Source organism: Stigmatopora argus, chromosome 6 (assembly GCF_051989625.1).
Source record: "Stigmatopora argus isolate UIUO_Sarg chromosome 6, RoL_Sarg_1.0, whole genome shotgun sequence".
Taxonomy (NCBI): Eukaryota; Metazoa; Chordata; class Actinopteri; order Syngnathiformes; family Syngnathidae; genus Stigmatopora; species Stigmatopora argus.
Genome location: NC_135392.1, coordinates 15372194 through 15400192, shown reverse-complemented (window position 1 = coordinate 15400192; position 27999 = coordinate 15372194). Strand labels below are relative to the sequence as shown.

Here is a 27999-nt window from a genome sequence, read left to right as displayed (position 1 = left end):
ACGCATATGCCAGTCTGGCGCCCACCTGCACTACCAAGTGATTTGCACTAGATGGCAGTAGAGAGGTATGAGTTGGTGGTCAGTGTGGGAAACTCGTCACCCGTTGGCTTTCGCCAATGGAAACATTACTCATCTTATTTTCACATCACTTTTTTCGAATCCTGGCGAGGGGAAAAGAGGCGGACGGGGCTCAAACGTGACAACTAAAGTCGTGGGTGTAGTCGTTGTTGCCTCCGGTCTGCCCGAAAGGGGCTGGCGTGTTGGCTGCAGCCCACCCACCGCTTCTGTCGTCACGTTATGCGCTGTAATTCCACGGACCGTGACCGTGACCCCTTACACGCTCGACCACTGCGGCTCTTACACTATTCCTCGGTTAATCCTCGTTCCCGTGGTGCTGAAAGGCAGAACGTTCATGGTTAACGGAGATGGCCAGCGATGACTTCGAAATGAACGGCGATGCCGACCACAACGGCGAGACGGAGGTAAGGCGGTACCCTAAGACCCCATTTTATAATCGCGATGCTCTAAACCGTTATGGGTGTAAAATCGGGTTTGGGGATAATTCAAATTCGTTAGTCATTCGGTGGATCTAGACGGGTTCCCCCCAGCATTCACGATTAAGAATTATGAAGTTCTGATTGGGTAGAAAGTGTAGAGTTAGTTTGAGTTTCTGAAAGAATTCAAATGGTGGGTCGTAAAACTATTAATATTTTCACGATGAGAAGAACTGAGCCTTTCTTTAACTCTTTCATGGACAGTGCTCACTCTACAGTTGGCGTTTGAGCAAATTTACTCTTTAAATGGCGAGTGAATATTTTTTGAAGTGATCATAAAATTCAATATGTGGCTCGGTGGACAAGTGGTCACCGTGTCAGCCTCACAGCTCTGGGGTCCTGGGTTGAAATCCAGGTTGGTCCACCTGTGTGGAGTTTGCATGTTCTCCCCGGGCCAGTGTGGATTTTCTCCGGGTATACTCCGGTTTACTCCCACATTCCAAAGAAATGCATGGTAGGATGATTGGACACTCTAAATTGCCACTAGGTATGAGTGTGAGCGTGAATGGTTGTTTGTCTCCTTGTGCCCTGTAATTGGTTGGCCACCAATTCAGGGTGTCCCCCACCTCTGGCCCGAAGTCAGCTGGCATAGCTCCATCACCCCACGACCCTAGTGAGGATAAAGCGGTTCAGAAAATGAGATAAAGTGAGAAAAACAATACAAGCATTTTTAATGATTTATCTTTATTGTATTTTTGATAAAAATTTTATATCATTATAAATACACTTATCCACCTGATTATGTAGTGGTTCACTCGCCTGACTTCTGCACGCCAGTGTGGGATCGATTCCCGCTCGGTGTCAATGCAGTTGTGAGTGCGAATGGTTGTCTTGTCTAAGTGTGCCCTATGACCGACTGGCGATCGATCTAAGGTATCATCCGCCTTTTCCCCAAAGTCAGCTGGGATAGGCGTCAGCACCCCGTGACCCTTATGAGGAAAAGTGGTTCAGAAAACGAATGAATGGTGCTGAACAATTTGAAGTTTCTTTTCTGAATATTCATCAATCCAAAAAGTGATATGATTTATATGTCTGGAGTTTGCACGTTATCCCCAGGCTTGCGTGGGTTTTCTCCAGGTACTCCGGTTTCCTCCCACATCCCAAAAACATGCATGGTAGGCTGGTTTAACACTCTAAATCACCCCTAGGTAGGAGTGTGACCATGAATGGTCATCAGTCTCCTTGCGCCCCGCGATTGGCTGGCCACTAATTCAGGGTACTCGGACGTTTCGTCGAAAGACGTTTGGACCCTGGATGTTTGGTCCCCGGACGTTTGGTCGACCGCACGTTTGTTCTACCGCACGTTTGTTCGACCGCACGTTTGGTAGAACGGACATTTGGTCGCCGGCTTGTCACTGTTGAAACAAGCTCTCAAAATTATAATCATGAGAGAGAGAGAGTGAGTTTAATATCTAAATATCTAATATCAAAATATCAACAGTAAACTCTCTGTCATAATTTGACAGCGAGCGAACCCGGCGACCAAACGTTCCGTTCTACCAAACGTCCGCTCGACCAAACGTCCGGGGACCAAACGTCTTTCGACGAAACGTCCGGTCACGCTAATTCAGGGTGTGTCCCGCCCTGGTGCCCATAGTTATCTGGACTAGGCTCCAGATTGAAGATTCTCTATCACTCCAGTTTTCGCAATGTTATGTCTATTACTATTTACCTCTGAAAAATAACGGAGCCAAAGTTGGAGTTGTAAATCCCTAACAACGTCCCTGGGTGTTTTACACGCCCACAGGAAGAAAGCAGTCCAAGTTCCTGAGAAAGCTCTTCTCTAAACTTTACAGCATGAGAAAAAAAGAAGACGATTAAGCAAGGAAGGAAGAGTGGAGTCATGACTGTGCCAGTATACAAAATAGCATGCATGGTCCATTATTTAGTGTTGTCAGCCATAGCACAAGGCAAACCCTTGTTGAACTACTGCTGTGAGCTCTGTGCAGATAAAACCTTGACAACTTATCTATGCAGAACGTGTCTAGTTGCCAGTTAAAATGACTTCCTCTTATGTAAGATTATGGGCATACAAAAGTAGAAAGCTGTTGCCTGGTCTCTTCCTTGCTGAATGACCATCAAATTCCAATGTATCAACTATCCAAATTGTATCAAATAGCACACATTATTGTATCAACAAACCTGATCATTTAAGTTTGTTAAGTGTTGTGTATGACGCGCATGCTTGGCTTAATCTCGCTGGACGCCAGTAAATATTATATGTACCCATTAAACTCTAAAAAAAGGATGTAGCATTTATAACATTGCTTGACCTTTGAATGAAAGCAGAACAGTGGACTCGCGGGTCATGAGGGATCTGAGTTTTTGGTTTTGGTTGGCACTTTGACATTTGTGAGGGTTTTCCTGTGCAATGAAATCATATGTGGTTGCACAATGCTTGAATGTACCCCTTCTGATGGGTCATTTAATATGTTGGGTGATCGGTTATGACAGCAAAATTTCAAAATCTTTTAAGTGGAGTGAGTTATCATGATTTTGTCTACGTGAAATCCACGTTTACTGGAATATTACATTACAAGTATATTACATTACAAGTGTGTAATAGTGTTTGTGTTTTGGGTGAAACTCTGTCACACTCACAAAAAAAACACACATTCCCACATGTAGAACAGCATACAACAGGCTTTGTAGATATGCTGTAATGATTAAACAGTGAAAACGTTCCCCTTTGGTCGGAGTTGACTTATAGTAAAAAATAAATAAATAAATTAAAAACACTTCCACCAAACACATGGCAAAATGTGTTATGGTCCGACTTCTCGTTCCCCAAGAGATGCTCGGAGTAAGAAAAAAAAGTGCTAATAGTGTCATGCTATGCGAGTTTTATTTTTAATCAGATGAAATTGGGACTTTAGGAATAATGAACTGTCACTTTTCCAAATATTTATTAGGGTTACCGTGCCTTCTTTAATATTGTAATATATTTAATGACAACACAATGTGATATTGATTCTTTGAGCAACGATAATATGATAGTTGCTAACATTACAAAGTCGGACAGAATTTGATTTGGATTGGATAACTTTATTCATCCCGTATTCGTTGTCACAGTAGCAAGAGGGTGAGGATGCAGAAATAGGAAAGGCATTTTAGACATAAATAGATAGGTAATAAGTAAGTTAATAAATAAATAAATATATAAATAAATAAGCATGTTGCTGAAATATATATTCATATACATACACATACACATCCGTGTACATACACATATATATATACATACATATATATAAGCACATATATACATATATGCATGTACATGCATGCATACGGTAGGTCTTAACACACAGCCATTTGTTTTGTTAAAGAGCCTGACAGCTGATGGGAGGAAGGATCTGCGGAAGCGCTCCTTCCTGCAATGAGGGTGCAGCAGTCTATTGCTGAAAGAGCTTCGGAGGGACTCCACAGACTCATGCAGGGGGTGGGAGGTGCTGTCCATGATGGACATCATCCTGGTCAGCATCCTCCGCTCTCCCACTTCCTCCACAGAGTCCAAAGGACAGCCCAGAACAGAGCTGGCCCTCCTGACCAGCTTATTCAGCCTGTTCCTGTTCCTCTCCGTGCTCCCGCATCCCCAACAGACCACTGCACAAAACACTGTAGATGCCACCAGTGTCGTAAAAAGTCCTCAGCAGTGTCCTGCACACTCCAAAGAACCGTAGACTCCTCAGTAGGTAGAGGTGGCTCTGGCCCCTTTTATACAGGGCATCTATGTTTGTGGACCAGTCTGGTTTGTCGTTGAGGTGAACACCAAGGTACTTAAAATTCTCCACGATTTCAATGTCTGTACCCTGGATGTTCACCTGAGTGGTCTGTTGAGGATTCCTCCGAAAATCGATGACCATTTCCTTTGTCTTACTGGTGTTGATGTAGAGGTGGTTTTGCTTGCACCAGTCAACAAAGGCTGTGATGATTCCCCTGTACTCTAGGTCGTTTGCTTTTAAGGCTTTCTAATACAATTTTTATGACCACATTTAATATAATTAGTTCCATTCACCAAAAGCAGCAAAAAATATCAAGCCATTTTTATGTTTTTATTGAAATATTTCAGTTTGGATTACATTGGTGTTCCACCTTTTGACCAATAGCGATTATTAACAAACCTATTGAACCTATTCAGATCAATTAATTGTTACGCCATTGCTCTTTAACATTATTTTGAAGTGACAGCCATGTCTTGATATAAGAAACCGATCACATTACAGCAATTGGTCGTATTTTGCATATCACAAAAACAGCATTTGCTCAAAGAGATGTAGACAATGAAACATGTTCAGGCAACATCATTGGGATTATAAACAACAGGGTATTATTTTCTTATGTTCTGCCATTTTTCCTTATTTGTGAATTTGTGATTGTGACAAACCGCTGGAGGAACCAATATCAGTCAACCTAGCACATTTGGAAAAATCACATGACCTGCATCTATACTGAAAACAAAATTAACCTTTTTCAAAAGGGGCACCTAAGTTTGCTGTGTACATAGCCAATATGAGACTTTTTTTTAACACAAAACAGCGTATTAAACTGTAGGAGCCGATAAACTCAAGGTATTCTTTCATTGTTGCAATCCAATGCTTCAGTGAAGGATTGTGCTGAGTAGGTTATTTCCATCTCTTTTGCTGAGACATACCTGCTTTAGTGAAATCCAAAACACAAACTGTACAATTGGTTCAAACCGCAATACAAGCATTCATATAATGGTCGAGGAAAGATTTCAAATTTTCAAGGCAGAGGGAATCAATTTATTTTCTACCAAAGTAAACTCGGAAAAGGTTTGTTCTGCAAAAATTCTCAACACATGAAAAACACATGGGAAATTCCATCGTGTGGCTCTAAATTCTTTTTAAGGAAATGAGTGTGGAGAGGATTTCCTTTTGGGGATTTAGTATTTATGTGAAACACAGTGTATGGAAATTTTCTATTTTAATTGCACAATTGAAGGGTATTTATTTTGGTCCATAATTCATTCCACTGCCTCTTAGATTTAGTAGTATAAAAGGGAAGATAAAGACCGAATGTATACTCTAATAGTCTAATATTCAAAAATTTATAACTTCTTGTTGAGGCGGCAGCAGGTGTTAACCACACTTTTCTTATATGGAATTCCTAATACCCTGCTATTATGGTTTAAATGAATACCACAATAAAAAGAAAAGCCCAAGAAGAAGCACATGTACTATACGTAAAGTTTGTCCCCGACACACAAGAGAGTTGTTGCCAAACTGTTCTCAAAATGTGTAAGCAACTAGTTACTAAAACACTTTTTTTCAGTAAAAAGGAGTGGCTAAAAATCCTGATTCAGTCAAATAAAGAGCATATCTTTGCAAATATTTCATTTCATTGAATTGTTAAAACAAATAGAATGAAACCCCCAAGGAACTACGAATAATACCGTATTGATTCGAGTATAACGCGCATGTTGTACCAAAAAGCTGAAGCAAAGTTCGGCTGCGCGTTATACACGAATGCCAGTGAAACACTGCCCTCGGCCTGTGAAAAAGTCCCTGAAATTGGGAGACGTAAAAACTGTCTTTGTCCACTAGATGGGGCGCAAGAGCCCGTTCTATTGGCCGATGCTCACTTAGAAAAAAGAACTCGAGATGAATGGAATCAATTGTTTGGTGAATCTGATCATGATGAATCAGATTTTGAACATTTTTAAATATTATGATGATGAATTAGACTTTAAAGATTTAAAATTGTATATTCCATTTGAGAATTGTGTTCATACTGGTAGTTTGTTTTACCAGGTTTCCATACCATATGTTGTGATTAAGCTGCCTCGTGGTGTAGAGGTCCACTTGCCTGACTTCGGTGTGAGCAAACGTGGGCTCAATTCCCGCTGGTGGCAGTATGATTGGGAGTACGGATGGTCGTTTGTCTCTCTGTGTGCCCTATGACTGACTGGCGCCCAGTCTAGGGTGTAGTCTGCCATTCGCCTGACAACAGCTGGGTTAGGCTCCTGCAACCCTTTTGAGGACGGGCAATATGGAAGATGAATGAATGAATGTTGTGAATAAATGTTTTGTTATGGCGACATGTGTTCAGCATTTGCCAATTACGAATACCAGTGCAATCCTTGGTGTGAGCTGAGAAAGTGAAAAAAAGGTTACAGCAATTTTAGTCACAAATTATGGGTGTGCGTTATACACTAGTGTGCGCTACACTCGAATAAATACAGTAATCACACTGTTCCTGCCTCTTCCAACCACCGTGAGCATATCAGCTGATTGCGCTGAAACAATGCCCCATTCAACTATCAATGAAATGTTGCTGTAAGACAGAAAAATGGGTGTTATTTCCTCTATCATTTTTCTGCTGCACCCACATAACTAATGTGTATATTGAGCTGAGTAAATATACTAACTACTGACTGAAATCCACCCAACCGGGTCATCAAGGAGTTCTTTTCTCTTTGAAAATAAAGTGCTCTAAAGTGGTTATGCCACCAGGATTGCTCACCATGAAGTCAGATAATGGTTAATAATGCAAGTTTTTATGGCAGCAGATCTTTTTCCTCACAGAGATGGGTCCTCATGTCCATTTTTTGTGTGTTTCAGGATGCACTGCACAACCCCCAAAGGAGGCAGAGGAGACCCCTGAATATGAACCATTATGCCAACAAGAAGAGCGCGGCACAGAGCATGCTGGATGTGGCTTTACTCATGGCCAATGCCTCGCAGCTGAAGGCCGTGCTGGAGCAAGGCCCATCTTTCTCCTTTTACACGCCACTGATTATTCTCATCAGCATATCCCTCACCCTGCAAATCCTAGTGGGAATTATGCTCATTTTCATAGGTAGGTTTGCATTTTTTTAGGGTTCCTTTATCTGTTACTTACACTACAAGCGGCTTTTATTACAGAACCTTCTAACTTTTCAACCAGAGGTAACCTGAAACGCGACTTAGCTGGTTTCACAAAGGGTTTCTTTCAAATACAATTGACACAGTAAATGGAACATGGTTGATTAAAAAGAGGAGGTTATTGGATGAACAAATGCACAAGTAAAAAGCACATAGTATATTATTTCCTTTACTTTACTAGATTTTAGATTAGATTAGATAACTTTATTCGTCCCGTATTCAGGAAATTTTATTGTCACGGTAGCAAGAGGGTGAGAATACAGACACAGGAAAATACATTTTAGACATAAATAAGTAGGTAATAAATAAGTTCATAAATAAATAAAATACTAGGTGTATGTCTACTTGTTCCTAAGAAAAGGGCAAATGTGTTATGCTGTTTGTAAACTATATTTTCAATTTATTGAGGGATGTGTGCATTTTATAGTTTTAATGAGTAGATAAACCCAACATATTTATATTCCCTATTTATTACTATTTAACATGAATATTTATCTTGACTATTTGGAATTGAGATTCATACAGCTTATATTTAGAGCAAATGTTTGAGTTGGCTTTTAATAATTCAATCTAACTATTTAATATGGAGTATATTTACGTTGTCTTATGTTATTAATAATTGTGAAAACATTTTTTTACAAACCCTATACTTTTCATCTTTTCTAATCAGGTTGAAAACGCAAAAAATGGCAAGTATAGTAGAAGTAGAGAAGAGAAGATGTTGGTGTAGACAAAACAATAGCAAGAACAAAAATGAAAATGGAATTTCATTTAAAAATAAAATACTCGATTGTGAGCCTGAATGTAAGGGTAATATTAATTTTTCATTTTTATGAGAGTTATTAGAAAGACTTCATGATGCAATGCAGTGCTGTTCGGCACAGTTGCAAACAACAATCAACAGTATACATACTATTGTCAATATCAATTAGAACAGAGCATTATTGCCTATAGTCCAGTCCAGCTCAATTGCTGAATAAATAGTGAAAACACCGTGTCCCCTCAGTGAAGAGTCTGAAGCCTTTGTTTTTATCTTATCCCAACAGACTGCATACTATTGTGAAAAGCCGGCTAAATTTAGAGAGCCACTACAGGAAGAGCTGAATTTCAATCATCTGCTACTGCCAAAAAAGTACATGAAGCAGTCATGGTTATATTTTAAAGAAGTTCAATACTAGTGACCCCAGCAAGTTTTTTTTTCATATTAATAATAATAAAGACACGATTTATCCTCAATTATTTCTGCAGCTTTTTGGGTAGACAAATCTCTACTGCCCCTTAGTGGATAATAAACTCTATTTGTATCTTTTGCAGTCAAATGGAACCTGAACGATGAACGAATGCATTACCGGTTGAACATCCTGGAGAATTTGACCACAGCTTTCGTCTTTGTCATCGTGGTGGTTAATGTCTTTATCACGGCCTTCGGCGTCCAGCGGCCCAACACCAGTGCATGACCTGAAACTTTGACATCTACATCATCTATCTCGCCTGTGGATTTAGTACCCAACATGCACTTGCACTCATCAACGACTTATTTACTTTGCCTACAAACTGTCTCTTAGGTGCAAACACACAGTTGTGTTTTTTCCTGGAATCTGACCTTGCATGGTAAAATTATACCGAGGCTCAAATGACGCAAGCCGGTCAAGCGAACACAATCCACTATATAATGACTCAGTTCATGTTGTAACTTTGGGCAGTAGTGTATTTTTTTTTTTTAAACATATATTTTTATTTTTTTATTTTTAATAATATCATACTCAGGTCACTTTGACTAAACAACTGCCTTTTCATACTAACATTTGCTACTGTTAGCCTTTGGGTATGGTTTCAATTTGAGGTGTTTGCCTTACTGCCTGTCTCACCTCAAGGAGTCAACAAGTTTTAAACTTAACATGACGTAAAAGCTTTATTTCCTCGACCATCTTGTAGCATCATGCAAGATTCAGAGCTAGTTGTTTTGTCGTATACTTTATGCGCTATGCAACCACTACTGTGTATTTAAAATGAGTAACATGCATATTTTAGTTAAGGCTTTAATGTGTGTTCGATAATTGGGAGTATATGTTTTTATAGCATTTTCTATGGACTAAAATCTTTTTTCGGATATTACTGTATGACATTAATATTCACTGTGACAACTATTTTAAATTAAAAGTATGACCAAAACAAACAGCCGTTATCATGTTGTTTATTGTTAGAATATATACGCACTTGGTTCAGAAGACCAAAGGGGCACTTCTACATTTAAGGCATCTTCACATGAAAACAATGCAAGCAGGCACCAAGAAATTTGGATGTTTCCTAACATCACTCAGAGATAAAATACAAACAACATACCAAAACACATGAATGTAGTAGTATAACAATTTCTGTTTTCACAAGGCACCAATTACGGTGGCCGAGAAGTGTCAGGCGAATACTTTGCAAAATGAAACAAAGCACAAAAGCAAGTTCGCCATGTCAATTCAAAAAAACTTTCCAAAAGAAAAACAATTGCAAAATTTCCCAGCACGAATGCAGAATGACGACTCGGAAGTGGGAAAAATGTATTCATGTTTGCATTTTTGCTATGGCTTTTTCCATTCGTGCTGTGGATTTTCGCATTCGTATTGCGGCTATTTTCATCCATGTCATGGAAATGTGTATTTCTGCTTTTTCGTTTTTGCAAAACGTTTGGACTACCTTCCCTTACACTTCTCAGCCACCACAAGCAAATAAAACATCAACTATTATAGGTACTAATTTGACTACTAGTACTTTCCTTTTTTTCTTTAAATTTGATCATATTTACAAGAGCCTGAGATACACTTAACATTACATCTTATGAATTCCATTAGAGGTAAATCCATTCATTACAAGGCAGAGCTTTTATCTTCATTTAAAAAGAAAAAAAAAGATTTTAAAATTTCCAAAAGGCACTCAAGGGCATAAATGTCCAATTATGTGGGAAATAGAAAATCGATAATTTGGTTGCAATTTATAAACATTTAAAAATATTTCTTAAGGCAAACTGGTTGGACAATATTTGAGCAGCTGACTGGTGAATAAAATCACAAAATAATAGTTTCCAATACATTAGGTTGAACGTTGGACCTTGCTCAAAGCAATATAAGTGCTTAGTTCCTACCACTACAAGTAAAAGAAAAATGTACCTGAATTTAGATGAACTATTATAATAATATAATATAATTCCTCTTCTAAAGGTGGATACATCAAAAAACTTGGTTAGAGATGCCACGAAGTAGGTGGCATTGCCTTAACCATATGTGTGTTGCAGGCCACAAGGGCCATTTCCATCCTTGTCAAGGGGAGTGCTAACCTTCTCTCCTTTCATACAACACACCCAAACGTACAGCCGTGTCCGTTTTTATATGGGCAGCTACAGAAGTCGTTTTGACTTATGGTTTTAACTTAACAAAGTCATTGTTAATATTATGTCAGAATTGGCGTGTCGATGCCTTTTCATTCTGAGTGGCGTTTGTGTTTACGGCTTAATTCATTTCATTATTATCATATTTGCTTCGTTTAGATTTTATTATTGCTACCCATAATGCACCTCGCACGAAAGTTGGAAATAATTGGTTAGGTCGCTCGCGAACACGGAGAGAGTCGAACTATTTTCAAATTAAGATCACAGGAAAGACAACTGTTTGTTTTTATGTTTTCATAGATAGGAGATTTAAAAAAAATACACCTATTTTGCCTCAGATGTCGCTTTTTGACCCTGTAATAATAGATTCCCTTTGCTCGTGTACTCCCTTTTTATACCACATGGGGGCAACCCCAAACCTTTTTTTTCAGTTCTATAGCTTTCTCAGACTTTCAGAATAATTCCTACAACCCGTGCATGGAAAATAGTATTACATTTAGTACCAGTTAAGAGATCAAGTTACAGTTATTCGGTCTATCTATAAAGGCAGAATAACAATTAGTTTTCAAATGTATAGTTCACAGAAATATAAATAGCAATCCTATTGTTATTACTTTATTCATTAACTTTATAGATAAATTTCCCTGTCAAATACAGCAATACCTTGACATACGAGTGAGTGCCCCAACATACGAGGAATTTGAGATACGGGTAAAATTCTGAGCAAATATTTACCCTGAGATACGAGACAAATTTTGAGATACGAGCATACGAGACAGCCAGTTTATGATTTCTCGCCGCATCACCCCCGGTTGCATTTTTTCTGTTTCTTTTTTGCGTTACTGCAGAATTAAGGAAAACACAATGGGTCCAAAGCAAGCTGGTGCAATGAAAGGTAGTACGAGGAAAAGGCGTATGATGAAAATCGATATTAAGCATGAAATAATCGAAACACATGAGCAGTGTACGCATGACTGAGCTGGCTCGCCAATACGTATGGAGAAGCAGCAAGTTCGCCTCGAAAGCCGCGGTGGAATACATTTACCTATTTGCCTTGGTTATTGCACAAGATTTAAATTCAGTATAACGTAAGATTAAAACTTTCTTAAGTGTGTGTATAAGAATCTAAGTTCAATTATGTTAATTTTAACGTTTGTTACGTTACGAGTGCATCCGTGAAGTCTCTCTTTCTCTCTCTCTCCCATCCGCAAACTCTGCGTAATATTGAATGTCTATTTTTTTTTTTAATTAAACATCATAACCACTAGTTATTTGTAACTCTGTTCATAGAGGGTGAATTACAACCAATAAAAATGTTGTAATATCCATTTTTTTGTGTTTTTTTCAGAGTGGGAACAAATTAATTTGTATTTAGTTCATTTCTATGGGAACCGTTGATTCGAGATACAATTAAATTGACATATGAGCTCACTTCCGGAACGCAGGAAGCTCGTATCTCATGGTATGAGGAAAAATGCCTGCCAAATGATCCCCATCACTCATATCCTGAAGCCCCAAAGAAATAAATACTAATGTGTAAAATTTGTCTTCCTATGGACCGCGTGAAAAGGCAAAGTATGGTGCTGTGCTTTGGTTCAAATGAAGGTTTGCTGACGCCTATGGCCACTTAGCATCAGTTGATCCTTACTTCATTAGGCTTTCTTCTGTGTACCATACAAGGACCTCACGGGCTTTTCTTTTCAAGCCCAGTGCCGCCATCCCGAGGGCCCCGCTGCCGCCAGTCACTTTGGCTTCTAAGGAACAAGGACATGGTGACGGTTGACCCGGGTTAAAAAATAAATAAATAAACTTGGATATCTTTTTTTTCATTACTCTATGAATCTTCCTATTTTAATGTCAGCAACATAAACAATAGCTCCTTACCACCAAGGTAATAGACTAATGCCACTCCAACAGCAACACCGAAGCAGCCCATGAAGAACAGGGGACCTAGAAAGAGGTCATTTTTTTAGGGGCATTGCTGAAAATTTATAACAGCATGCAAAACTACAATGTATAGTGGGGCAGGTCAATTATGGACTTATCTAAATGTATATAATACATTGTTTTTATCTTACCTTTGTCGTTCATAACATGTCTCTCTTTGAATGCACTTGGATATGTGAGAGGGTCAACAGAATCTGGAGACAAAGTGATTAATCTATTGCATTCTTGGACAATTAAAGTGGAACCTCCAAAGTCCAAATTCCTAAAATAAAATCAACATCCTCTGTAAGGCAAGCAAAACCTTAAAAACCCTAAATATTCAATAAAAACCCTGTGAGACCTCACCTTAGTAAGCATGAGGAGTGTGTTCGAGTGATGCCACCAAAAAGGGTATTGTATTATTATGGCAAATGGAAAAATGTTGGTTATAACCATAAAACCAGATATGATATGAAAGGCTTTTTAAGACACTTAACATTCAACAGGTCAAAACATAGATAACAAGAAGACAAAATGAACGTAGTACAACTAAAAACATTAAAGGAAATGTTTTTAGTTGTAGTTCATTTTGTCTTTTTGTTATCTATGTTTTGACCAGTTCATTTATAACGGACAATGGTGGGTTTTTTTGCAGGTTTTAGTCACCTGACATTCCGACGTGTTACTTCCGACTTCTTTAATGTCACATGATGTAATTGTGACGCGCCTCAATCAGCTGATGGTTCGTATTTTCGTTATTTTTATATAATTGTACAAAAGTGGTAAATTGTCATTAAACTTGTATCAATGTTAAAATGACCCATAATATGTTGTTCATAAATGACTTCTAGATGTTATAAGAGTGATGATATGCTTTTAAGTTATATAATTGTGGTCCTTTTTGGAGATTTCACTTTATAGTACATGTTGCTATTTAATCTAGCCAAACAATGAGTGCCTTAATTACTGGGCTATCAAATATTACTATATCTCAATTTGCACACTTACCTCGAAGGCGGAGACGTGTAGGCAAGCTGTAGTATACATCCTCTACATGCAGGTGAAGAGCCCTATAAAATTCCCTGCATGCCTCCTCACCTTTTGCCTGCAGGTGAGTCACAAGCTCACTCAGTCGGACGCAAGTGGGCACATCCAACTTTCGGAACTGCAAATGGACAAGAAAAATAGACGAGTAAATATAGAAGTCATTACATAACACGGGTATTGTAAAAAGGTGGTACCAGCATCATGAGAGGTACATGGATTTTCTATTGTGATTTGCCCAATAATAATTAAAGAAAAGACACATTTGTAGTCATTCATATACAGAGCTGCTAATGTATTTGTTGTCTCTTTATTTTCTTTAATTTCACACCTAAGAAACACGCTCTGTATACATTTACAGTGAAACACTGATTACAACATTTTGCACCTACTTTATTTTTGAAAGTGAATTTGCTCACAAGATTTTAAACACATGGCCCAAGATGATAGATATATAGCTAGTTTTTCCAAATGCTGTCGTATTTTTCACCCAAAAATGGAGGGGCTTGTGCCGTAATTTGTATATTCTTAAATCCCAATCTCATTGTTCACCCTGCTTGAAATCAAATTTGGGTCCTGTGTTTTGCATTTTGTTGATTTACTGTGCTGAATTTGAAGGAATGTAGGCAGAAAACTGTAGTTTATGATATTTAGCAGTATTATGCCACTCAAGAAATTAAAAATGTACGTAGTTTAGCTATTATAAACATCCCCCTTGGGAACAAAAATATATTGGTTCGTGATGTAAATGATGTGTGACAATGCCAACCTAGAGAAGCATTTTTAAGAACAAAATATCATTTGCCTGGGGGAAGGTACACTAATACAAACATAAAAATACTAATCCATCAGACTTGTTGCAAAGACAGCACACTTGACTCTTAAAATAAAAATGGCATTATGTTAAAGTGTTGACAACAATAATAATAATAATGCACACTCGCTTTGCAAAGATTTTACTTGCCTTGGTGGCCTCCTTGTCTGTGAGTATTTGTGGGTAGATTCGATTGAGCTGTAGGATAATTTTGTCCACCAACTCTGTGTCAAGTTTCCTCTCTGCTCTGAGAAAGGCAGCATCCTCCATCAACTGGTCATGGAAACTATCTGTCCACACACAGGGGAGTTTCATTAAAATACATTGTATCAAAATAATTGAGATGTGCACGTTTTGAGAAATAAACAACGTTTCTTTCGTATGCTAAATTAGTCAAAATTCGAAGAAGAACGCAAAACATCTCCATCGAAATGAGTAAAGATCGCAGCAGCAACTACTACTTCGTCTACGAAAACAAAGTTTTGGAACGGCTACTAATGATTCGGGTGAATTTTCCATTATCATACAACATTTGCAAGTTAATTGTGAATGGCAGTCTCATATTTTATAGTGGAAACGGGGATAAAACACATATATAGTCCAGTTAACGAAAGACACAAACCTCCCATGGTGGAGTCCCTTATGCCCTTTTACCAAGACGCGCCCCCTTGACGTCATTATTCTGTGCGCTGACCGGAAACGGAAATTCGTGTCTCCTTTTGGGATGAAGCAAAAATAAGAGGAGGCTAAAATTAAACAAAGATTAAAAAGCACTCTGGGATCTGATTGTTAGGAGTTCGGCATATCAAATGCAACTTTCGACTTACAATACTATTGTTTTTAAACAATTTACACGGAAATAAACTCATGAATAGGTGTGCTAAAGGTTATGCAGAGATGAGGAGTGTTACACTTTAAAACTTGCTTCCGTATATATGAGTGCCGTGGCTTGTGATTGGCCGAAAATATGCCTACTTTTTTCTGATTGGACAACAACTTTTGACAGACGCTTCCTTGACAAAAACAATAAGATGCTGCTTGAGTCAGAAATTACATTTTGTAAATACAGAAAGTCGAATATAGTATAAAAAAAGGAAAGTGGCAAAAGCAATGGGAATAAGAAAGAAAATGTTTAACGAAACACAATAAAGTAGGTGAATTGAGGAAATCAGGAGAAAATAAAAATATTAGCAATGAATTTTGGACATTGCTGAACTTAATTTAAGAAACAAGTTAGAAGCGGTCCAAAATATCTTATTCAGGTTTGAAAGGCCGCCAATTCAGTATTGACCGCCTCTGGCCCGAAGTCAGCTGGAATAGGCTCCAGCACCCCCCGCGACCCTAGCAGGGATAAAGCAGTTCAGAAAATGAGATGAGACATTAAAAGAGTAAAAACACTATAGAATTTGGAAATGTAGATGCAAAAGTCAAGGATGAAAAAATATCAGCTAGGACATTGTTTGTTTTAATTTGAATATTGCAAGAAATTATCAAAATCATGCAATGAAAAAAAAAAGTATGAAGTGCTTTCACAAAACACAACAAAATAAATCTTCATGCCGTAAGAAGAGAACCCTCGGTAGAGTAGTACAATAGGAACTCCTAAGGAGAGACAAAATAGTTTATTTTAAATTAAAAACAAACACCCTCCTGTCCATAGTTAGATGGGATAGGCTCCAGCACCCCTGTGGCCCTAGTGAGGATAAGCAGTAAATGAATACAAATAAATATCACAACATTTACCCAAATAACTCTTCAGAAGTGTGAGAGTTAGAATATTTTATTGGCTTAGCAGTCTAGCTGTTTACATTTACTCTACAGTCTGTATGACATTTGCCATGTTTTTACCACGTCTTTGTGATTTTTTTTCCATTTTCCACCTCTTTTCCTCACAACTGAACAATTGTAATGAAACATGAACTAAATAGAAAAAGGTGAGAAATACAATGTAACATATTTTCAGTTGGCATGAGAAAAAGAGGATTTTGCTAGTTTTAGAAATTGCACTTTCACCATCACACAAAATGGCACTGGAGGTGGACTTTTTGAAGAAAAAGCTTATTAAAGTCACATATAGTAATACATAAATCCAGGACCTAATTTCTTCTGTAAATAGTGGTATATCATTCTCATTGAACATTAACTTAGGCAACTTCAGATACAAGTTTGCATACTCTTCCTTAATGCTTGTGAGCTTAGTTTGCTCTGCAATGGTTAGAAAATAATTTACTCTGAATTATTTATTATTGAACTAGTATCCTGTTTACAGAAATTGTCAGGCGTCATTTTTCACAATTGAAGCAAAAAGTGTTCAAAATTCAGGCATTTGACAGTGATTTCTTGCTCTAAAATAAATAAAAATAACCAACCAAACTTGGTAACTCAGAAATGGTGACCCATGCTGGTAAAAATGCACTTTCTTTAAAATATGTCATCATATTAGAAAAGTTAAAAAAAACAAAATTCTTAGAAAGAAAGCGACAACAAGCATTCAAAGTGCTCAGTTGGGGTAACACGCACACAGGAAAATAATCAAATAATCAATCATGATCGCTCTTCCATCCATTTTTTTAGAATGGCGTCCGTTCTTGACGTGTGAAGGACCGCAGACACTGCTGATGTATGCTGATGTAATACTTTACAAAATAGTCTTGGCACTTTAAAACAAGGCCCTTGTGTATGATCTGCTGTATGCAAGATTTGGAACATAATTAGAGAGAAACTGCCAGGAGAAGAGGTGTCTGGCAGCTGCATACTGATCAAACTCGCCAAGGACACTTGACTTGAGAGATTTACTGTGGACAAAAGAGATAAGAAAGAGAAAAATCTAATTAAATTAATTGATGATTGATAATTAATGAGAATCACAATCAGGTTAATTAGTGTCCAGTGAGGTTTTCATGCAGGATTTGCCAAGTATCAAACAAGGAGGGCCCCCCAAATGTTCCCCATTTCATTGAAACAGGAAACTGCCTTGATTCAGCAGAGCTAAGAATTTTTAGTTGGAATCAATGTAGCAATATGGAATAAGGGATAGGTCAGTTAAAAGTAGAGGAACAATCACATTTTGGGGTGTAGAATAACATGAATGCTTCCAGCAATTCAACATTTTGACATTTTCTTCTTCCTTTTAAATAAAATACAACAAATATACAGTATCAAAAACCCTGAAATAGAAAAAATCATGTAACAAAATGAATGTGAATACTGTTGTTGTTTTATCTACTGGAGTTAGAACAATGATCCTTTTCATAACCAGAGAACACGAGTGCCTGATTTCATGGTCTGTACACATGAAAGAAACCTAGAAAATAGATTTCAACTGTTAATTACCATGTAAAGGAGAGCTAGTGACAGTCAAGAGGCATTATTGTTCTTTGGACAAAGCAAAGCATGCACAAAACGGTGCTAGTCTGGAGCCAGCTACAATGGCGGCTCACGCCAGAACTTACATGATGAGTGGACGGGGCTCCCTTGCCCTTCGTCTTGCCCTTTCCCACTGCCAAAGTGGTGGTGTTGCGGCGTGCCTGCTCATGATCAAATTCTAGGTCCTCCAGACGCTGGGTGAGGGCTAGTTTCTGCTGGATGGCCATTCGTAACAGAGAGTTCAACGTCTTCTTCTCGTCCTCCGCCGCCGCTAGTTGTCTCTGCATGTCGTCCAGCTGGGTCACGTATTCGTCACATCTTGCAGGAACAAAAAAGTGGGATGAAACGACTTGATAAATACCACTGACAGCTGGAGATGCAATTTTCCTGTCCCAACATATGCTCTGCAATTAGCCAAATATAGTTTCCAGATGGATGGAAAACTATTACATCAGACAGTTCCCACAATGCTTTGTGGTTCGTGCACATTTACGTAAGAATCATGCGTTGTTGTAATTAATGATAATAATATGATGGTTTCTAACCAGGTTTCTCAACTTGTGAAAATTGCTTAGTGTGTGCATGCGTGTTTAATGTATGCATTTTTCCTGTAGGTTTTTTAGATGGTGAATTAGAACCAATAAAAATGTTTTTCCATTGTAATCTGCTGTTTTGGGGGCTGTTTTTTTTCAGGGGGTAGAAACGAATTAATTTGTATTTAGTTCATTTCTATGGGAAAAGTTGATTTGAGATACGAGTAAATTGACATACGAGCTCGGTCCTGGAACGCATCAAGCTCGTATTTCAAGGTATTACTGTAGTTGAATTTCAGTTGTGTTGTTAAAGTTAAGATTGGCTTTAACAATATGGAAATGAAATGTGCCGAGCATTTATGCATCAAGGCGCTTGCGACCACAATTAAGCATTCTCCTAAAGTCTGGAGGGCAATGGTGATTGTCGTCGTCGCTCGTTGGCCATTTTACGTAGGGCCTTCAATAAATGTAGCATTACAGTCAATGAAGTGTGTTCTTTTCTAATAGTTAATTTTATTAGTTTATCCTATAAATCTCATAAATGCAATAATTTTACTGAAAGTTTAAGAATATTTTTTTTAAATCTTTTCAAAATCCAGCTGGAATTGTAGCTACATGAATACGGTTTGTCATGGACCAATCCGTAATGTGAATCTGTCAAGAATAAAGTGTATTATAGAAGACAAAATCATTCACCTTACATCCGCTTTTGTTTTTGCCTTTTAAACATAATTGAATCATTTTTTTGGCCGTGAGAAATGTAAGTTGTGCCGTAGCGCGTGAAAATGGCCTGAACGCGTTAGAAACAAACTCAATGTGTAACTGTTGTTTCTAACAAAGTGAGAACATAAAAATATAATTGCACCTCGGCGTGGACGTGGGAACATCTTTTAAAATAAATGACGAAAAAAATAATATAAGTGTACCTTGACGCAAACATGGCTCTGAGAGAGGAGAAAGTGGCAGCATCTTCCTTTAAAGCCTTGAGTTCATTGCGGAGCTTCATCATAGTCTCAGTCACCATGGCCTTCTCACTGTCGTATTTGCTCTTCAGATTCGCCAGTGCACCCTCAGCTGTCTGAAGAACCAATTTATTTCATACAGATGCATTCTAGAGGTTATTGGGCCTCAAATCAAATCGAACCATGGCAGACTTTGTAATATCGCCAATTATCATTGTTCAAAGAATTAATATTGTATTATAACATCATTATAATAAGCAATTTTTGATAAGAGCAAATGTAATATAAAACATTAGTAAAAGGATGCTTCCTTATCAGTGGCTCTGGTGGAATTTTGTACCTAACAATATTTTTAGAGCAGGGGTGTCAAACATGGGCCCACGAGGGGGTCCGATTGGGCCTGCGGGGTTGTTCCACCTGACGAGCAGTTTGTAGGTCATTCATACTTTGTGTAGATAATTAAATGCTTTAATTTTTTTGACAGGGGCGCCGCAAAACCAGCTGTTTATGAGTTGTGTCTGCAAGTGCGAGCACTGCGGGACTTGAATAAATTTCCTACCCGCAATCACATTCGTTCATTCCCCCCTTGCCGTCAAATTAGTGCTTTCAGGCAGGCAACGAGTTAATAAGTCGATAGTGGCAACTTTTTGGAAGGAATATAAACTGGTCCGGCCCACATGAGATCTTATTGGCATTAATTTGTCCCGCAAACCAAACAGAGTTTGACACTCCTGTTCTAGAGAGTGTACATAGACCTCTGACCTGTTTGTTGGCTTTGAGCACGGCTCTGAGCGTGGCGATCTGTTCTCTCTTAGTGCTAAGTAGAGACTTCAGCTTAAGGATCTCCTCCATGCAAGCCTCCTTGTCCTTATCAGCAACGCTGCTCAGCTCTAGATTGGCCAGCCTTTGGCGGGACAGATCCGTGGTACGGTCCACCGCCTGCTGCAAATGGCGAATCTGGTCTCGGATGATGGCAACCAGGTTATAGATGTTCATAGGCTCTGGGCGAGTCTCTGGTGCAGAGACGATGGCGGCGGTCTCGACAGAGTCTGGCATTTTTGGGTCTGTCTCCGGTATGAGTCCGTTGGTAATAAGTATAGAAGCGGGGCGCGTCTTTGCTTCTTGTCCTCGCCTCACCAATGCTTTGCCCCCCTTGTAGTAGTCCAACATGACACGATTGGGGGTCTCATTGTTGCACATGCAAACATGGTTGTACAGATTTGCCAGCTCCTCACTGAAGACTATGAGCTCATCTTGGGCTACATTGAGGCTCCCAAGTGATTCTCCCGCGGTCTCGCTAACCAGACGGAGCTCCTTTTCCAGACGGGCCATCTCAATTTTATCTGCTTGACTGATCTTCTCCAGGGATGCCAACCTTGACCTGAGCTCATGAAGGTCAGTCTCTAATCGTGCTCGTTCTTCTTCGTATTGGGTTCGACAATTATCATACTGTGCCCTCAGCGTCTTAAGCTCCTGCCTAAGCTCACCTGCTTCGGACACGGCCACCGTGTATTTACACTTCAGGATCTCCGGTCCGTTGATGTCCAACTCATAGTAGTCTCCATCTTCGTGGCTGTCTCGATCTTTTTCACCATCAAGGGCAGACTGACGCTCTTTGCTGGCCTGAAGCTTTCTCATGGCACTAAGATTTTCAGTGAGTCTGTTCACCGTTTCCTTTTGCTCAGACACCGTGCCGTAGGCTTGTTCAAGCTGCTTCTGGTTCTCCTGCAGTGTGTTAATGAGAGCCATTTTCTCCCTTTCCACCTAAGACACAAATAAGACCTTTTTGAGCAATGTTTCATTTGGATATTGATGTTTTGATAAATACAGGTACAACTATGCAACCCCAAAGACATGCTTTTTTAAAACACAACTATGTGAAATGCAAAAACAAAACTTCTCTGTAAATGTTCAAGGTTAGACTCAATTTTTGGTTCTACTTTTTTTTTATCTACTCAACTGTAATGCATTTGCAGAGCACGCCATATACAGCCTTCATACCTGTCAACCTCTGCCGATAACCGTACGAGTCGTACGGTGTTTGTAAGGTTTTTTGGGGGTTTGTAAGGGGAATCATAATCATTTATAAGGGCAGTTATCGGCAGAGGTTGACAGGTATGAGCCTTACCTGATTCATACTATTTTTAATAGGAATCTAGTCCACATTAAATATAATTTAGAACACATTAATTTCAAAAAAATAACAGTTGTTTGTCAGTTTTCCTCTCCTGGTTCATACAATCATCTTCTGAGCTGCTTATTCTCACAAGGCTAGCCTAAGAGACTATCTGGATCACTGTCGTCCAGTACAGAAATCCAGCTAATAAATTATACAGGCTTGGACTACTAGTAGATATTAATGCAGGATTTTCATCCATTACACGCAAAACCTGAATGTTTATCACGAATACGCCTAACTATACGCATAATATTGCACACTAACACAGTGAAATTTTCCAGCATTACCAAGCAATGCAAAAGGGGTTACTACTGTAGTTCTTAGGTCTCATACCTGGCCAAGCTGTTGTTTCAGTTTCTGAATCTCTGAGATGTTAAGCTCACTCAGCAGGTCGTCCACCAGGCTCGGAGCAGGCTGGAAGGAATCTCCTCTCTGGCCCGCCGTGGAGTCGTTGTCTTTGTTACTTTCGCGTGCTTTGATCAATCCATTCTCGAAGCCCCGGATCAGCTCCTCGTTGTCAAGATCGGAGATTGCGGAGGGATCGTCATGGAGTTTCAGGTTGTCGAAAGAGATATTGAACAAGCCATTGTAAACGGAACCACCGACGGTCACATAATGGGAGAGCTCCTTGCGCAATGTGGCTTTCTGTTCACGTTCGGTTTTTATGGTCTCTAAGGCCTCCGTTAGCTGGCGCTCAGCAATCTCCCGCAACCGCATGGCATCCTCCAGCTGACTGTTTAGGCACTGCGAGTCTTCCTCCAGTCGGCGGATTTCATATTTAAGACCTTCAAATTCTACCTAAACAGATGTTAGGACACAGGAATGCAAAGCTGTAAATAAATTTGTTTAAACCAAAAGCAAACGTACAGAGACAATTGTTTATAAACCTGTTCTTACAATAATACTAGGAATAGTAAAACAAACAACTCTATACAGTAATCCCTCGAATATTGCGGCTAATGTAGACCAGACATGGCCACGGTAATCGAAAAATCACAAAGTAGGATCACCCCTATTATAACTTTTTTTTCCTTAAGTGCCGAGTCCTGGTAGCAAGCAGGAGATAAGGGAGTGGCTTCCGCTTGCAAGTTTCAGCGTAGATTTTCACATTTTTCTGAACGTACTTTTTATAAAAATAATTAATAGCAGAAAAAAATCATGGAGTGAATTCGCGATAAGTGAAGTCCCGATAATCCAGGAAGACTGTCTTTTTATACAAGATATAACAAGTGAAAAATCCTGTGTCACACCTGGTTCTGTCTCAGTGCAGACACTTGCTTTTGGAGAGAGATGTTCTCATCTTCCAGTTCACTGTAGTCCTGCAGCAGCCGGGCCTCCCGCACCTTATACTCCCGAATATCATCCCGAAGCTGACTGCGCTGCAGCTCCACCTGGTCAGAGGCCTACTCGATAAGAAAAATAGGAGGAAGTACAGGAAAATTACTTGAAACGGTTTAGAACAAATGGGATAAATGACAGTTGTGTGGCCAAAATTTCAGAGTAAAAATAAATAACTCTGATACAAAACATGCTCAGCAAACTTTGCAGATTTAACCTTGTGGTTGATGGTTCTTTCTAAGGTATTGAAATCCTACTTTCTTATGTACTTTTTTATATTTACAATAGTTTATAAAAGTGATTAATCTGACCAAAGATTACTTTGCACTTTGCTATATTAAGTAATACCATATACAAGAGGTGCAGATATTTCTCATTCACTCTGTGTCGCCATCCATACATGCTACTATAGTATCTGTGCTTTTATGTTGGATGCCTTAGAAGACAGCGTCTGGCCTGGTGAGTAATGTGTGATGTTAGCAAATGACAGTGAGAAGCTAGCTGGCTGTTTACTGGATAACGAGTTAACCTGATTGTGATGACCCGACTCAGAATAGATTTTGCCAATAAGCCACTTTTATGAATGTGCTTATTACTTTTTTTGTTTGTTTTCATTGCATTGTTGACATAAAGTGCACTAGCCAATGTGTATATCCTTGATCCCATGTGGGGATATTATAATTCTAATTTAGTTATGGTAATTACCTAACATATAGTGGTTTGAATAGATTTATGCACCCCTTCATAAATCATTGATTGTATGGCTCAGCAATTGCAGTAAAGCTCGAAAGACAGAACAGTACACCGTTGCAGATGATGTCATTGTGCATTTTTCAACTACTCAGCAAACTGCACAAGGAGATGTGCTAAGCAGTTTTTTTTAGGTATGCCTAAGCACATTTTCATTTAGCCAGCTTCATTTTGGACCAATGAATCATGAATAGATGAATAAAATGGAGTTATTTGGACTTAAAAAGTTTGTGGAATGCACAGAGGAGAATACAGCATTCAAGACAGCTACCGACAGTTGATTTTGGTGGTGGTTCCACCATGCTACGTGGCCTGTCCAGGTAGGTACTAGCAATTTGTATCAGTTGAAGGTTGCACATATTCCAGTCAGTATCAGCAGATTCTTGAGAAGAATGTCCAAGAATCAGTGACAAAGTTGAGCTGGGCCTGGAGACTTCAACAAGACAAGGACCATAAACAATGCCAGGGGTGGCGAACACGTGGCTCCCGGTCTAAATGAATGCAGCTCTTTGCTTATTATGATATGTTGTATATACTGTGACTCTTTGTCTTGTAGTTGATGTGTTAACTGTGGCTAAGCTGCATTTGATGTGTGTTGAGGGTGTAAACTGACCTTGAAATGAACATATTGTTGTGTAAGGGGAAGAAAGTGTCATGGTGAATAAAATGGTTTCAATCGTGTGATTGTGTGTTTGTGTGTTTGTGTGTGTGTGTGTGTGTGTGTGCGTGTGTGTTTGTGTCAGTCTGTTTTGGCAAGTCACTGCATGGAGTGGCTCTTTGACACTCACTGTTTAAAATGTTTGCTCTTTGTGTCTAACGTGTTCGCCACCCCTGAACAATGCTCAAAATCTACAAAAGCATTAAGCAGGAGGAGAAATACAATGTTGTGGAATTCCCAGCTCAGTCCCCAGACCTGATTATTGTTGAAAACCCTGTAATGTGATTTAAAGCATGACTGAATTGGAGATGAAGAATGTTCCTAAACACCTTAACCCAGAATCCAGACCCTGATTGGAACTTTTTGGAAAGTCTTTAGAGGGTGTTGTTTTTAGAAAAATCTACTAAATATTAGTGTACTTTTCTGTTGGGTTCATGCACCTGGCTTTTTGGTTGAAATAATAATTGTACACTAAGAACTTTTAAAAATGACTGTTTGTCTGCTATATGATATATTTAACTGCAATTGCTGACTCATACAACCAATGATTCATAAAGGAAAATTAGGGGTGCCCAATTTTTTTAATTCCCCCTTTAGATATAGTTATTACTATTTCAAATTTACTGTTGTGCTACACACACTGCACTTCATATTGCTTGTTTAATGTAAAATGATCTAAACTTTTGGAGATTCTTTCATTTACTGACACTTTCCTCCCAGCTCGCCACCATTAGCCCAACTTATTTCTACACTGAGTTGCACATGTGACAGCAGTAACTATAAATCATGTCTGTGTTGACAGTTAGGAAGTTATTTGGAGACTGCTTTTTTAATATCTAATTGGAGCCATTCAAATAATTTTTGGACTAAAAAAACTCCTTAAAATAATGCCTTTAGAGTTATAATGACGGTATTTGACTTTGACTATTGACGTAATTGATGAAAAGAATAGTTCTTCCAGAATTCCAGGAAATCAAGCCCACAAATGTCTCCCCAACCAATAATCTCTGATCTACTATACTTCAATCTAATCATATTCACCTCTCTCATTTCCAAAGTGATATGTGACAGGCGCTCATTCTCAGTTTGCACACTAGCAATTGAGACTTTGGCCTGACGAAGGTCATTTTGCAGTTCCAGGACTTTCTGCTGGTACTGCGCCTCCTTACTGGCCGACTCCAGGATCAACGATTCCTCCCTGCTCTCTCCATCTGCTGCCACCTTCCTGTGAGCCGAGTGTGCTTGCCCGAAGGCCTGAGGACAGAAAGAATAGACAAAACATAACAAACAGGGCCAGAAAAGCGTACAAGCTCCCAGCATTTCAGGTTACACATGGTCACAAAGCAACAATATGACAACCGCAAAAATACTAGTGATATAAATTTTCAACTATAGAGACATTGGAACTTAATTCCGCTGACGTTTTTAGATCAAAACGTACTGATTTGTGCAATCGGCCGTGGTCAGTCATGGCTCGAGCTCTGACAGCATTATCGCTGAAGAAGGAAGTAGGTCATCATCATGAGACCTTTCAAAAGAATTAGCTAAAACTGTGAGTCAATGGATAGTGATTTATGCTACTAAAGAGGTCATAATGGATAACCATTCCATCATGTTATGAATGTGCTATTGGGACTAGGTCATCATTTGTTACTCACAAGCATATATATTTATATATATATTTGGAAAACACTGGTAACAAATGCTAAAAAGAAGCTACTGCATCCCCTGCAAAGGGAAATGACTGGGGGTTGGGAGGTATCTGTAGTTATTCAGGATGTGGGAGTTGCACAAATAAAGGAATTTGTGCAATCTGTATTCTAGGACTGTTGACTTTTAATGCAGTGTGATATTTTATGTATTTAAAGTTTGCCACATAGGCAGCAGCGGAAAAAAAAGAGCATAACATACCGAGAAGCACAAGTCAAGACGTGACAAGAGGCATTTCTTCTGCGAGGAAATTACACACTAAGATGGTGCTTATAAACGTGTAACTCAAGTAGCGATCAACCGATAATCGTCCGGACTGATATATGGCAATTTGACTTATATCATGATTTACTTTCTCGGGCCGCATAAAATGATGCGGTGGGCCAGATTTGCCCACCGGGCCACCACTTTGACACATGTGGGCTAGAAGGACCACCATAGTAAACAATGTACAATTTAGTGTAGTTACAAGAATAAAATTATCATCTTTCAAAAAGCACATGATTATTTTTTTTTCTAAGTGCTTAGCACGTTGGCCTCACAGTAGGAGACCTGGGTTCAAATCCAGGTCAGTCCACCTGTGTGTAGTTTGCATGTTCTCCCCGGGCCTGCGTGGGTTTTCTCCAGGTGCTCCGGTTTCCTCCCACATTCCAAAGACATGCATGGTAGCCTGATTGGACACTCTAAATTGCCCCTAGGTATGAGGATGGTTGTTTGTCTCCTTTTGCCCTGCGATTGGCTGGCCACCAATTCAGGGTGTACCCCGCCTCTGGCCTGAAGTCAGCTGGGATAGGCTCCAGCACCCCCCGCGAACCTAGTGAGGATAAAGCGGTTCAGAAAATGAGATGAGAAACAGTGGCTATGTTCTAGTAGCCCATTTCATCTCATGAGATTATTCAGCCTCAGTGAATTTAATAACAGAAACAAACACTCAATAATTGAAGACAAAACCAGGCTTTTCTTAGCCACCTTTTACGTAACATATATATGTATATATATTTTTTATAATATTACGAGTAAAATGTGAGCATACAATACCTCTTTGAGCTGATCAAGCTCATGTCGGACCGCCTCATACTCGGTCTCCAACTCATCAAATCGCTGTTTGAGCTGTTGTTTCTCGTCCAGCACTGCCAGTCCATATTCCGCCGCCTGAATCTTTTCCTGCGTTGTTTCACGGAGCTCCCGGGTGAGTCGCTCCACCTCGGCCAAGAGCCACTGCGGCCCGGCCTCGGTCACCAGCACGGCTTCGGGGTATTCCTGGTCCGCCATGGAAATGTTGGCGAACCGCAGCCTCGCAGCTGTAACGGAACGGAGCCCAGCCCTGGCTAGCCGGAGCGCCGAAGAAAAGCGAGCAGCTCTTCAAAAAAAAAAATCACTGCACTCTTTCTTTCGAGCGCATTGTCGCAATTCACGCGGCTTCTATGCACTTTATTTGGGCCATTACGCATTCCGAAGCTTCACGCTCGTCAACTGCAGTTCCATTCTCGATGACTTTACTTGGGTCGCTCTATTCTTGAAGCTGACAGACGAAACTTGTGTTGAGATAATCGAGTGGAAAAAATGCCCTTGCACGACGTTCTAATTAGGGGACAGGGAAATGTAGTTTATATCGCACGTAACATTGTCCAAGTCACTTCTAAAATTAACCACAAGTACCACAATGCAATGCGCGGGTTCTGAAGTGAGCAGGCTAAATTCAATGTGGCACTGCCATCTATTGGTTTAATATGAAAACTACAGCACAATTTGCCATTAGGAAAAAACTATTTTTGAATGTCGGAATGTAGTCGCTCTCTCTCACTCAAAAATAATTTTTGGAAAGTCCCAAAGTTCAGGATTTTCCATCCCTGGAATATAGAAGAGTGTTTTATTGGTATTTAAGAAATGTTTTGGTTGGGG

General features: G+C 39.3%; 3 protein-coding genes and 1 non-coding gene across 4 annotated transcripts; 1 reads left to right on the top strand and 3 right to left on the bottom strand.

The window, feature by feature from the left end:
* Positions 1 to 152: 152 nt before the first annotated feature.
* Positions 153 to 9622, top strand: ninj1 (ninjurin 1). Its single transcript, XM_077602349.1, has 3 exons — positions 153 to 482; positions 7139 to 7376; positions 8756 to 9622. Exons 1-3 carry the CDS (start codon positions 426 to 428, stop codon positions 8896 to 8898), a joined length of 438 nt encoding a protein of 145 aa, XP_077458475.1. The 5' UTR covers positions 153 to 425; the 3' UTR covers positions 8899 to 9622.
* Positions 9623 to 10231: 609 nt separating this feature from the next.
* Positions 10232 to 15280, bottom strand: card19 (caspase recruitment domain family, member 19). Its single transcript, XM_077603938.1, has 6 exons — positions 15224 to 15280; positions 14752 to 14891; positions 13752 to 13908; positions 12896 to 12958; positions 12702 to 12767; positions 10232 to 12571 (listed from the first exon to the last, which is right to left on the bottom strand). Exons 1-6 carry the CDS (start codon positions 15228 to 15230, stop codon positions 12462 to 12464), a joined length of 543 nt encoding a protein of 180 aa, XP_077460064.1. The 5' UTR covers positions 15231 to 15280; the 3' UTR covers positions 10232 to 12461.
* LOC144076364 (U6atac minor spliceosomal RNA) lies at positions 10661 to 10788 on the bottom strand. The gene has a single exon (XR_013300806.1). It is a non-coding gene; the product is annotated as a U6atac minor spliceosomal RNA (small nuclear RNA).
* A 765-nt stretch (positions 15281 to 16045) lies between the features above and the next one.
* On the bottom strand, positions 16046 to 27695 carry bicd2b (BICD cargo adaptor 2b). The gene is made up of 8 exons (XM_077602674.1): positions 27136 to 27695; positions 25429 to 25641; positions 22892 to 23044; positions 21975 to 22439; positions 20225 to 21226; positions 19427 to 19578; positions 18054 to 18285; positions 16046 to 17396 (listed from the first exon to the last, which is right to left on the bottom strand). The coding sequence occupies exons 1-8, from the start codon at positions 27367 to 27369 to the stop codon at positions 17394 to 17396; spliced, it is 2454 nt and encodes an 817-aa protein (XP_077458800.1). The 5' UTR covers positions 27370 to 27695; the 3' UTR covers positions 16046 to 17393.
* Between the last annotated feature and the right edge of the window lie 304 nt (positions 27696 to 27999).

Excerpts from the sequence above, each read along its gene's own strand:
- ninj1 (XM_077602349.1), top strand. The coding sequence starts at position 426 with ATGGCCAGCGATGACTTCGAAATGAACGGCGATGCCGACCACAACGGC. Across the intron at positions 483-7,138 it reads ACCACAACGGCGAGACGGAG|GATGCACTGCACAACCCCCA; the intron begins GTAAGGCGGTAC and ends TGTGTGTTTCAG. Across the intron at positions 7,377-8,755 it reads AATTATGCTCATTTTCATAG|TCAAATGGAACCTGAACGAT; the intron begins GTAGGTTTGCAT and ends TATCTTTTGCAG.
- card19 (XM_077603938.1), bottom strand. Across the intron at positions 12,768-12,895 it reads ACATGTTATGAACGACAAAG|GTCCCCTGTTCTTCATGGGC; the intron begins GTAAGATAAAAA and ends ACCTCTTTCTAG. Across the intron at positions 12,572-12,701 it reads ATTAGTCTATTACCTTGGTG|AAGCCAAAGTGACTGGCGGC; the intron begins GTAAGGAGCTAT and ends CTTGTTCCTTAG.
- bicd2b (XM_077602674.1), bottom strand. The coding sequence starts at position 27,369 with ATGGCGGACCAGGAATACCCCGAAGCCGTGCTGGTGACCGAGGCCGGG. Across the intron at positions 25,642-27,135 it reads AGCTTGATCAGCTCAAAGAG|GCCTTCGGGCAAGCACACTC; the intron begins GTATTGTATGCT and ends TTCTGTCCTCAG. Across the intron at positions 21,227-21,974 it reads TGAAACAACAGCTTGGCCAG|GTGGAAAGGGAGAAAATGGC; the intron begins GTATGAGACCTA and ends TTTGTGTCTTAG.